The sequence below is a fragment of the Sinocyclocheilus rhinocerous genome, unplaced genomic scaffold (assembly GCF_001515625.1).
Source record: "Sinocyclocheilus rhinocerous isolate Xijiao unplaced genomic scaffold, SAMN03320098_v1.1 scaffold1, whole genome shotgun sequence".
In the NCBI taxonomy this organism is placed as follows: Eukaryota; Metazoa; Chordata; class Actinopteri; order Cypriniformes; family Cyprinidae; genus Sinocyclocheilus; species Sinocyclocheilus rhinocerous.
In genome coordinates this window covers 611,391-623,671 of record NW_015638974.1, presented here as the reverse complement: position 1 = coordinate 623,671, position 12,281 = coordinate 611,391, and the positions used below count along the sequence as shown (strand labels likewise).

At 38.5% G+C, this 12,281-nt stretch overlaps 1 protein-coding gene across 1 annotated transcript in view; it reads left to right on the top strand.

Moving 5' to 3' along the window:
- Window positions 1-2,071: 2,071 nt before the first annotated feature.
- The window catches only part of LOC107750422 (dorsal-ventral patterning tolloid-like protein 1), a 39,879-nt gene continuing 29,669 nt past the window's right edge, over window positions 2,072-12,281 (top strand). The window contains exons 1-2 of the mRNA XM_016565784.1: window positions 2,072-2,289; window positions 3,357-3,783. Coding sequence (XP_016421270.1) covers window positions 3,606-3,783 — 178 coding nt within the window. The 5' untranslated portion in view covers window positions 2,072-2,289; window positions 3,357-3,605. The remainder of the gene's footprint in view (window positions 2,290-3,356; window positions 3,784-12,281) is intronic.

The following is a 12,281-nucleotide window of genomic DNA, read 5'->3' as shown; positions in this document are numbered from 1 at the left end:
TATATATATATATATATATATATATATATCAGGATTTCCACAATAATGTTAAGCAGCAAAATGTTCAACATTGATAATAATAAGAGCCATTATTAAACAATAGAACATATCATCATTTGTTTATTATTATTCATATGATCATATATTTGATGAAAAAAATCAGCAATATTGTGAAATATTATTTTAATTTAAAAGAACTGTTTTTTATTTTAATATATTTAAAAATGCAATTTATTCCTGTGATGGCAAAGCTTTCAGTGTTACATGATCCTTCAGAGAACATTCTAATATGCCGTTTAGGTGCTAAATTATTATTGGTGCTCAATTATTAAGATGTTTTCCTCCTGGGTGACTGCTGGTGTAGGCAAAACCTGATACACACACACAAACATGCACTCATTAAGAACTTTGCTTCAGAGTATCTTCCCTGTTCCACCCATCCAAGGAGATTCCCCTCCTTTCAAAAACATCTTTGCACTGAACTGGTTACTACCTATGCCCTCTGACTCCTTGCCAGAATGTTAGCAGCCATTCATATATGTTAATCATTCATACTTTTACCCACAGTAACGCCCGTTTACAAACACTTTAGTCATGGCCTAATGGTTAGAGAGTCAGACTTGTAACCCAAAGGTCACAGGTTTGATTCTCTGTATCGGCAGGGATTGTTGATGGGGGAATGAATGACCAGTGCTCTCTTCCACTTTCAATACCACGACTGAGGTGAGACCCTTGAGCAAGGCACCGAATCCCCAACTGCTCGCTGGGTGCCGCAACAAAAAATGGCTGCACACTGCTCCGGGTGTGTGTTCATGGTGTGTGTGTGCACTTGGATGGGTTAAATGGGTTAAAAACCCGAGTATGGGACACCATACATGGCTACATGTCACGTCACTTTCTTCTTCTTTTCTTTCTTTCTTACCTGGTCACATATGATTATTCTAAGTGGTTTATTTAGACTATAGAGAGATGTTGGTGTTTTCCATAAGAACTCATGATACTACCACAGTTGATCGCCCACTTTTAATTAGGTTATTAATTTTAATGGAAAGTCTCATCAAATGCAATCAAATTTAGCTGCTGACATGCATTGGGCTGTGAAATCACTACATTACACACACACACACACACACTTGATGGTTTCACTGTATTTGAGGGGGCATCTCATAAGCACAATGATTTTAATATAGCAGAGGTTATTTGGTAAATCTAACCCTAAATTGAACCCCCACATATAACCTGTTGATTTAAAGCAAGATGCTTTTCATGTAATAAATACCACCTCAGATGTCAGTTTGACCCTCACAAACCTTCCCAAACCCACACACACATGTTCTGGGGAAATTATAGAGAAAACAACAATAGACAATCAAAATGTTCAACATTGATAATAATAAGAGCCATTATTAAACAATAGAACATATCATCATTTGTTTATTATTATTCATATGATCATATATTTGATGAAAAAAATCAGCAATATTGTGAAATATTATTTTAATTTAAAAGAACTGTTTTTTATTTTAATATATTTAAAAATGCAATTTATTCCTGTGATGGCAAAGCTTTCAGTGTTACATGATCCTTCAGAGAACATTCTAATATGCCGTTTAGGTGCTAAATTATTATTGGTGCTCAATTATTAAGATGTTTTCCTCCTGGGTGACTGCTGGTGTAGGCAAAACCTGATACACACACACAAACATGCACTCATTAAGAACTTTGCTTCAGAGTATCTTCCCTGTTCCACCCATCCAAGGAGATTCCCCTCCTTTCAAAAACATCTTTGCACTGAACTGGTTACTACCTATGCCCTCTGACTCCTTGCCAGAATGTTAGCAGCCATTCATATATGTTAATCATTCATACTTTTACCCACAGTAACGCCCGTTTACAAACACTTTAGTGCTCTAATCATGCAGTGCATGAGTGTGTGCATGAGTTTTTGCTAGGTGAGGCATAGCTTGATGGATTGATGGCGTGACGTCAACACACAGTTACCTTGCCGTGAGGGAGGGGGGAATTAATCTGTGTGTATGTGTGTGTCAGGAGAGAGAGAGGGAGAGAGAGAGAGAGAGAGAGACTCGTTAATTTCCAGGGAAATGGGCACATTTGGAATAAGCGGTACCAGTCAGCAAGCGCACTCTAATATCCCAGTGGCTGTGGAAGAAGTGTTTCCAGAGAGAGCGAGAGACGGGAGGGAGAGAGAGAGGGAATATGAGGGCAGTACTCAGGATGAGCCTGCGCTTTGAGGCTGTAAAACACTAGACCCTGAGGGCATTCTCTGAGGTAAGCTCTCTCATATTTTAACAAGGTTTGACGCCACGGTGTTAAAACTACGGCGCGTCTATTCTTTGTGTTTGTAAAGTGGCGCGCGATAAAGGTTCGAGTCTCCTCGCGTTTACTTGGACGCTCCGCTCTGTTCTGTCAGATGTGACGGAGATGCAAACTCTCCTGAGGTAAATAGGCGTTAAAGGAGACCGGGCCCCGGGGTTATGGGCGGTAAATTGAATTAGTCGGGAGTCTCGGGACATGAGAGTGGATAAACGAGCTCAAAGCTGCCTTTATGAGTCCGTTCGGCGTTTTGGCAGTCACTTCACTCAAAGTGAGAGAAGTTTATACAATCTAACTGAGATGTGTTGAATGGAGCAAACGTATATATCAGCTCCAGCCAGCTCTTTTCTAGTGTTTCTGGGCTTTCTTGTTTCAGCAGGCTGCAGCTATTTTGAGGTCCTCACTGACCAAATTAAAGCAGCCTCACGCAGCAAATTACACACTGAGAAACTGCTTTTAGTTCAGAGACGCGTGTGACAGACAGACACAGAGAGAGAGAGAGAGAGAGAGAGACCCACTTTATGAGGGGAGTTAAACAGGTTTGTTAAATGTCACACCGCAGCCGCTTTTACTGTCACCTCCTAATAAAGCGACTGTTGTATTTATAACAGTTTTTAAATACGATCTCACCTACATGGAACTTGCGTTACATCCTGAAGGTTTGTATAGGCGACGGAAAACAGTGCTTTTGTCGGATTATTGCTCACATTTTAGTGAATGTGTGACTTTTACAGCTACCGGCTCGTTTTGGTTGAAGTAAACAGAAGTCTCCTGTGTTTATAATGCACGAAAGATGTATGTCTGTTGTTCTTTTAAACGTAAGTGGTTCGTATGCACAGGAAACTATATCTATCTATCTATCTATCTATCTATCTATCTATCTATCGAGGTTTTAAGCTTCTGTAAAACCCTGCTCTTGGTCATTTAAATATGTTAAACATCTTCATTTAAGTATTAATTTAAGTGTACCCCCTGCCACCAGTGTCTTGTTTCGTTAAAAAAAAAACTGGCTTTCATTGCAGATCTTCAGGAAAACTGACTGTGGAAAAGAAAAGTGAGCTGGTATCAGCCGCAGTTGTTGAGGTTCACGTCGATGCATTGGGCGTCCAGCTGAGATGCGCGACGCTGACGGTCCTGCCCCGTCTGTCGAACCGGACCAATGATGATAATGAAGATGATGATGATGTTCGCACGGCGCGTGTAGCGCTAAATCACCACTACCGGACTCTTAGGAGACACTCCACTCTGATCCGCGCTCATTCAAACTTCAGATGGACTACCTTCACTCTGCACTGACCAGTAAAATGAATTGGATCACACTCCTGCTGGCCGGCTTGACTTTTTGGGGCAAAGTGTCCGTGCACAGCTGCTTAGATTATGATGACAGTTATGATTATTATGAAGAGGAGAAAACAGAAACGATAGACTACAAGGATCCCTGCAAAGCTGGTAAGATGGTTTTGTGCGATCTATCCTTGCTTTTGATCTGATAACACTTTTTGTGAGGTGATCAAATGAGAAAGCATAAACATCTAATTCTCGTTCCTGCATAGTGATAAACGGATGGAGGAGTGAGCTGTTGAGCTTGTTTTTCTCAAACTTTATTTATTTATGTATTTTTACGCGGAGACTCGCGCTGGTCACGCATCGAGTCCTCTGGTGCGCGAGCATCAGCGACGCCTCTTTTTATCCATTTTTTTTTATTTTTTGACGTAGAAATATCCCTCGCAAGCCTCGCACGACCCCTCCTCCCCCGCCGAGATGATCTGGCCCGCTTTAATTCGGTTTCTCCCGGGATGATCCCGTCCATTTTTTAAAAAATTTTGACGTAGAAATATCCCTCGCAAGCCTCGCACGACCCCTCCTCCCCCGCCGAAATGATCTGGCCCGCTTTAATTCGGTTTCTCCCGGGATGATCCCGCGGCTCGCGAGGCCACGTGCGCTCCGCTGTCATAAACCCGTGCCTTCGATTTACAATCTCTTATGTAATTATTATATCAATCTAACGAATGTGAAAGTGAGTTCACTCCCTCCATCTGAATCAGTGTTTAACTTGCTGACAGGCAAAAGTTATGACGAATGTTATTAGAATAATTAATTTTTATTATGTAAGAAAAAGGAACGAGTAATTACAAACAATCCTTGGCTTTTATATACGTTAACATTGTGCATAATTGTATTTGTATTTTACGTTTATTGTTACGTAATGATTATAGATTTAGTGGTATAGCCTAAACACCTATAAACATTTTTCATGTAATATGGAGGGTTAAACTGTAAAGATTACAGAAGCACTCAAGGGACAGTGTGTATATGTATGTATATAGTCAATATTAGTGGTGACGTGTATGTATTGTATCTTTATGTTGACACATCTTCATAAAGAAGGCCGGTAATATGATTTCTTATTCACTCTGTCCTCTCTTGGATGTGTAAGTAAACTCCACCTAAGGCAGAGCAGATGTTTAAATGCATCATCTGCAGTTACATTTGGTAAAATTGCTCTGTTCCTCCCTCTCTCGCATGCCAGCACACAGATTTACACACATAATCTCCCTCTCCACATTCTCTCTCTCGTTTTCCTTTGTGTATATATAATGTTTACTCAGGAACTATAAATCTGAGCATTTGTTTCTCCACTGCGATGTGTTGGCATTGTTTCCAGGCTTTCATGAGACAGATGTATGTACACACAGGCAATATGGATTACGGATGAGAATGAAAAAAGCCCGTTTGAGTGGTTTTGAGAGGGGATTGTAAGAGTGTTTGTATGCGTGCAGTGTGTTTGGATTAGTGTGTCTGTGTTTGGGTGTATGCGTGTAGGAGTATGACTGTTTTACAGTTGTAGGGAGGATCTCTGTTTTTCCAAACTGTGAAATATTCAGCCTAGAAATTTGACAGGCTCGTTGATAGCAGTACTACTGGGAGAGGGTGGACAACATCATCACATAACCTTTAAGCACATACATAAATAAATAGACAAAGAAAAACACTTTTAATCTTTATTGCACACACTTCTGTCAGATATCTATCACATATTCCCAGGCTATCGTAATTCATACTGTTAGTACTGGAACTTTAAAATGCTAGTAAACAGCCTGTTCCATGTATATGAACATGTACCCAACTCCCTTATAAATACCAGTGTACACCCAAGATGACTGAATGCCCTTCTCAGGATAACATTTCAGGTATGGTTCTCATCTGCCATCATGCTAAACTTCCATTAATGTTCAGTCTACTTTTGGCAGTGGGCCCCAAGAAAGACACTTCTCTAAAACATCATGATGGTAATATTAAAATGAACAGATGTAATTCATAAACCACAGCTTCATGTAGTTGATACAGTAATGACACGAATTGGTGGCGGTGGCGTTAAAGTGCTTGAAAGATCTTTGCATCACACCAGGTGAAATGCTGACCATCCAAAAACTGTCCAGGTCATTGAGCGTGTTCGATTTAGCTCTCTCTTATGCTAACGGTAGCCACTCTCTTAGCTGAAGGAGCATTTTACCGACGCGTTCGTTCGCAGAAATAGCTTGCATTAGCATATCTGCGCTGTGTTGGTGTTTGAGCAGAAATAGCCATGCTAATTAAAGGCAAGGTGTCATTGGGGGGGAGCTGCTGTGCCTTTCGGATGAATGGTCCCAAATTTAGTTTAATTGTTTACAGGCACACAGTATTAAACCTAGGCTTTGTTTGACATAACACACACACAAACACATTGGGTTTTCATGTTTTGTAGGAACTTTCCTTAGACATACTGTATACTTTAATATTCTGTATATACTGTATTATTCTACCCTCTAACTCTACCCCTTCTCCAAAACACAACCCTCACAGAAAACAGAAAAAAAACATAATTTGATATGATTTATAAGCTGTTTTTCCCCAACAGTTTTTTACATTTGGTCCCCACAACATAGGGACCACACATCACACACACATATACTTTTGCTTATATATCTGTTTCTCCTTTACATGTGTTGTTTTTGGTATAAGCTAATTGTGATGACTAAACACTAGACTTAACCATACCATTAAAATACATATTTGGCATTTATAATACACATTTTGGCATGTAAATAAATACATTATTCACTCACTTTATTAACTATATGGAAGGGTTTTGGTGTGGCAAGTTGGATTTGGTTAAGTTTTACCGGTGTTTATTGTACATTTGGGTTGCAAAACCTGAAATGCGTGCACATTTACTTCTGAATGTTCAAGGTGTACCACTTTCATGAGTTCCTATTAATGGTTTGTTTTGGTTGACATAACAGAAGGCTATTAGCTCCATTAATGAGGTAAATGCATTGTTTAGAACTTTTGTTCTTGTTTACAGAAACCGGGAGCTCTATCGGTTTCAATAGGTCACTAAAGGGCTAGTAACATTATACAGTCATTAGGCGATGTTATCTGTTTCTGTTATCTTAAGACATTGTAAACCTAATGACATTGTTGCCACAGAATAACCAATCTTTTCTGATTATGCAAATTTAGCCCACACCTCCTTGTTTAGGCAAGAGAAACATAAATAAACCCGAGGGAGTTTACTGGGGGTGTATGCAGACAGACTTAGCTTAAGGGACAAACACGCAACTCTCAGAGTAAGAGTCAACATCTTTACTGGTATGATTGGCAGCATTTACAATATTGCCATAGTGTTTACACAGTACTTTTAATAGCAAAATTAAAATACAGAAAATAAATGAGGTCAGGTAAAGAAAATAACATAGGAAGTAAAGTTAAGTTAAAACGGACAAGTAAAAATAGAATTAAACAAAACAGAATATGTTAGGGGTGAATTTATGGTATATACAAAATATAGTTGTAGTAATGGATCACCCATCAAAGTAACACCCACTAAAAGTAACACTATTACGCTCTTTTACCCCTTTGTATTGTTCATTCATAGTGTTTGCAATTCCTGTCAGATACTTTCTGCACTTCATTCCTCTTTCTTTCTTCATTGCCTACACATTCATTTTTTCCATTAGTTTTATAGAGGGCAGTGGTTGAGTTTGTGTAATTGTAGTTTATAGTCCTGTAGTTTATAGTAGTCTGTATCCAGTAAACAAGGGCAGCTTAATGGCAGAGAAGTACAATGGGGAGTAATTCATAAAAATGTAATGAACAAAGCAAATTATACTTTATTGTCTTTCATATTAGTGATGAACATCACCATTGCCAAGTCAATGCTTTACTCAAGATAAGTTAGTCTCTCTCTCATTGAGAAACTGCACCTCTCACAAAAATGCAAAGAATACACATCATAATTTTGTTCTGAATATAATAGGAGTTTTGGAGAAAAAAGGCTTTCTAGACTTTTTAACTGAGGTAAAAGTTGTTAATAGACAGATTTTCTTACATCTCTGACATTTGTGTCCAGCTTCATCAATACATACAGTATATTGATGTAGCCAAGTATGCTACATAGCAAATCTCAACTGCTTATATCATCGCAAAATGTAAACGATATTGTCGCCCAATCTGCTAAATGTGACTAAAATACATGAAGATATAACATCATTATATCTCAGATATTAACATCATTATTTTCTGTAAAGCTGCTTTGAAACAATGTGTATTATGAAATAAAGTTGACTTGACATGATCAAGTAACGATAATCGTACCATTTTTACAAATCACCTTAAATATATATTATGTTGGAACCCTCTTATAAAATTACGGATCACTTTAAAAACCCTGTTTTAATTACTCACCAATATGTATGTTATATTATGTGGTGCAGCTGGGTGTAAATTTCACATCTACATACGTGTCAGATTCATATCCATCTGTTTACATATTGCTTATGACCTTGTTTCATATGTGTGTATGTACGGTGGAAATGACTCTGTGTGGTTGATCATCTTTGCTGCTGCTGTTCTTGGGAAAACAGAATGTGAATATTTGGCCGTGTGCTTATCTCATGCCATTAAAGTGCACTAAACACATTTCCATCTCTTTGTACGCTGATTTCCCTCACTGTGTGTGTGTATGTGCGCGCGCGCGCGTGTGTGTGTGTGTGTGTGTGAACGAATGGGGGAGCCCACTTCATTCAGGCAGTTATCTCTTCCTGGTAGCCTGCATCCTGACACTCAGCTTGAGAAGAATCTCTCTCTCTCTCACTCACACTCACACACACACACACACCTTCATTCATGCCCCTTACAAAAGAGGGTTTTTGTCATAAAACTGTGCACGCGGCAAAACAGAAAGTGTGAGTGAGTGAAAAGAGAAAAGACTTTCACTTGCAGTTGTATTGTTCGACTGTCTGAAACGTAAAAGTGTTTATGTAGAGAGTTCTATTCAAATACACTGAATTTTATTTTTCATTCAGGTTTTACTTGAATTTAAAACACATGACATCAGCCTGTCCTCACATGTCTAGACACACTCACATTAAAATTCAAAGACCTCATCACACGGCTTTTGGCTCTTTGACTGCATTTACTTCAACTTTTCTTTGAAGTCAGCTTCGATCGGTAGTTGAGCTGTTGTATATGTGTGAGATGGAGATGGTCAGTTTAATAAAAAAGGATTTTCCAGGAGCACTCTGGTCTGAGAGCCAGCTTCCGAAAATTCCCAAATATTCCAGCGTCAGCACTCTGCTCCGCCATGGACTGTTTGTTTTGGAATAGGGAAACATGAGTCAGCGATCCACACGCTTCCTCCTAGATTGCGCTTTGCTAATTAAACAATTACGCCTTTACACATCCTGATGTGTGAAAAGGTACTTTGATGCTCCGACAATGGCACTGACTGAAGTCTTTCAGTCTGTCTCTCATACACATAGTGGCACATTTGCTGAGAGTGTGATGACAGTGATTGCTGGTCTCTCCCAGACCTGTTTTAACATCCGTTTTGGACGATTACAAGTAGTTAGTGATAAATACAGATGTATATTGACTCTGTATATTGAACATTTTGTGATCTAATTACTGCATATTTGGAGTGCATTTGTAGTGTAAAGTCTTTATCTCATTGAAATGATCATTGAAAAAAAAAAGATCAGACTCTGTGGTAGACAGTATGAACAACTAAGCTTGCAAATTGTCAATGATAGTCCCAAAATATCTACATTTGCTCAAAGCAAAGCAATAATATAATATGATATGGTCAATGTTTTTAGAAAAGGGATTAATTGATTTAATAAGCCTTTGTCATACTATAGGATGTTGACTTTTGTTCATTTTACACTTCACTGATTTTTTCTCTCTATTAAATACAAAGACTACATACGTACAGTTAACTATTTTAAGAAAAACACTTTTTGACACTTAAATAGCTTCACTATTTTCTTGTCCTCTGTCATTATATTTAGCGTTTTAACATAAACTGATACAAAAGCTTGTGCTTTCTGTTTTTTGTGCAATGATAAACTACATTTGAAGTAATTTATTCCCAAATCCTCTGACGCATCAGCGTCATTTTGTTGGGTGCACAATCAAGTACCTACCCTTGAGAAGCAGTGGGGGTGGTTGAGTAATCGCTTATGTAAAGTCAGTTATGTCCATCTAAAAAAATGAAAAAGACTACATGCAAAAACTTAATGGATCTTGCATCTTTAAATTCATCCCTTTTAAATTACCATTGCTGCAGCCATGCACATGCAGATGTGACGTTTTTGGCTGTTGCACTGCACACTGTTTTTGTATAAATATATATTTGGAACCAAGTATGTAGACTTTTTGTGCTTTTATGTCTTTTTTTTTTGCACCTTATAGACCTTATAGTAACACACTGATGTAGTGAGTGATTTAAGTCGTTTCAAAATTAGAGACTCTTCAGTCACAAGTGGTCACAAGAGACACATTTGAGGTACATGTTACTGCAAGGTGTAAACAGCAATGCGTCCACTTGTGACCACTTGTGATCTCATCACAGAATCACAGAGACAGATCTTAAAACCAGGTGTAAACGGGGCTCTTGATGCTCATTGTTCAGTCTGACTCTCTTGAGCAGTGGGATGCAAATGCATTTTCGCTTAAGTGTAATCTAAGGACCAATGAAAATCTTTTTAAAATATTCCTTTTTCAGTTGGCCAGGTGTCATGTATAGACACATAAATGTCATTGTTCAGGTTACTGCTCTGATTAATGCTTGTCTAAAAAAGACAAGACATCCGTTTTTAACATTGTAAATCGGATGCAGGTGACATCAAGCAGTTATTTGAATTGTTCGGATGCATATGTGTTTTGTGTGTGTGTGTCTGTCTGTCCCTGATTCTTTTTGTGATCAAGCTCGCAGGAATGCTTTTTGGGCTGTCACCCAAAATGCTTTGCGTCATGTCTCTCTGACATGTGGCGTAGATGTCTTTAGTTACGCGTGTCACTGATAAACAGAAAAACCACACTCATCCTTCAGCTCCCATGATACTCATTCATCAGACTCAGCTGCATGTTTCTGTGCGTTTAATGAGGAAGGGATTCTCTGTATTAAACTGACATCACAGTAATGAAGCATCAACATATGGTCAGACTTTCTAAACCCATAGTGTGTGTTGATCGGTGCCTCCCTACAGGATTCTCCACAGCATCTGCCGTCTCTGTACATAAAAACAGTTTGTCAGTCAAGCTGAAGGGATTGACGACAAGAGAAGATGATCAGTGGCCATACTTGATTCAAGTACAGTCTTCAGCTCTGTTCCAAAGCCTAATGAGCTGTTTTGCTATCATAGACAGTTGAGAGTAATAAAGCTTGACATTAGTGTGTTGTTAAGATAATATACACTTGTGTATATTTACACACACACACACACACACACACACGGTTATTCCTGTCATTATGGGGAGGAGTAATGGTTTTTCTACTGTACAAACTGTATTTTCTATCCCTAGCCCTAAACCTACCCCTCACACAAAACTACAGGCATTTTTAGATTTTCAAAAAACTTCATTCTGTATGATTTATAAGCTTGTTTCCTCATGGGGACCAAAAATGTCCCCACAAGGTCAAAATTTACTGGTATTACTATCCTTTTGGGGACATTTGGTTCCCAAAACGTAGGGAATACCAGGTACACACAGACACGCAGAGACACAAATATGTATGGGTGTGTATATTACCACATATATTATATAAAATAAAACATAAGTATATTTATAATCAACATTTCTCTTGCTTTATCCACCATTTTGGATTGATCATAATTATGCTGCCTACCTTTGTCACCTCTTATAATGGCTGAAAATGCTGTTTAGGTAGGCAAGTCACCGGGATTTAGAACAGAGCTTTTATCTGAGAAACTAGATTCTGAAGTGGTTAACTGAATGTATCACTTTTGATTCACCTTTTTTATTACTTTTGATGAGATTTGCAATGCAAAAAAATGCTTCAAAGAGTCTCTATGTACTTGCTGAGACAAGTTTACTCAAATTGAATGCACAGTTAGTTACAGTAGTGCTCTCCTCCAACTCTTAAAGGGGTCATATGATGCTATTTTAAAGATCATTATTTTGTGTATTTGGTGTAACAGAATATGTTGACATGCTTTAATGTTAAAAAAAATACTGTACATTATTGTAGGTCCTCTATGCCCCGCCTCTCTCAAACACGTCGTTTTCAACAAAGCCCCCTCCTTTGACAAATGTGGGGGCGTGTTAGAACAAGCCGTTTTAGGTAGGCGTGGTTGACTCTTAACTTTTATAAAGAATATCTCTTTGGATTTGAGACTTTAGTCTTTGCAACTTTACAGATCTTCTTTATGCACCAAGAGCTTGTAACACTCCAAAGAGAAAGGGAAACTTGAAATCGCATCATATGACCCCTTTAAATCATTGAAAGGAAACAGTGAAAATGACTTGGATGTTTCCAGGATAACCTGGAGAGTCTCATTTGGAACTGTAGTGTGACCTTCAGGATAATCTCCCGTTTTAATACACAATTTTATCTGCGGATATCACTGCACCCAGATTAAATCACACCTCCCGCCGCGCTA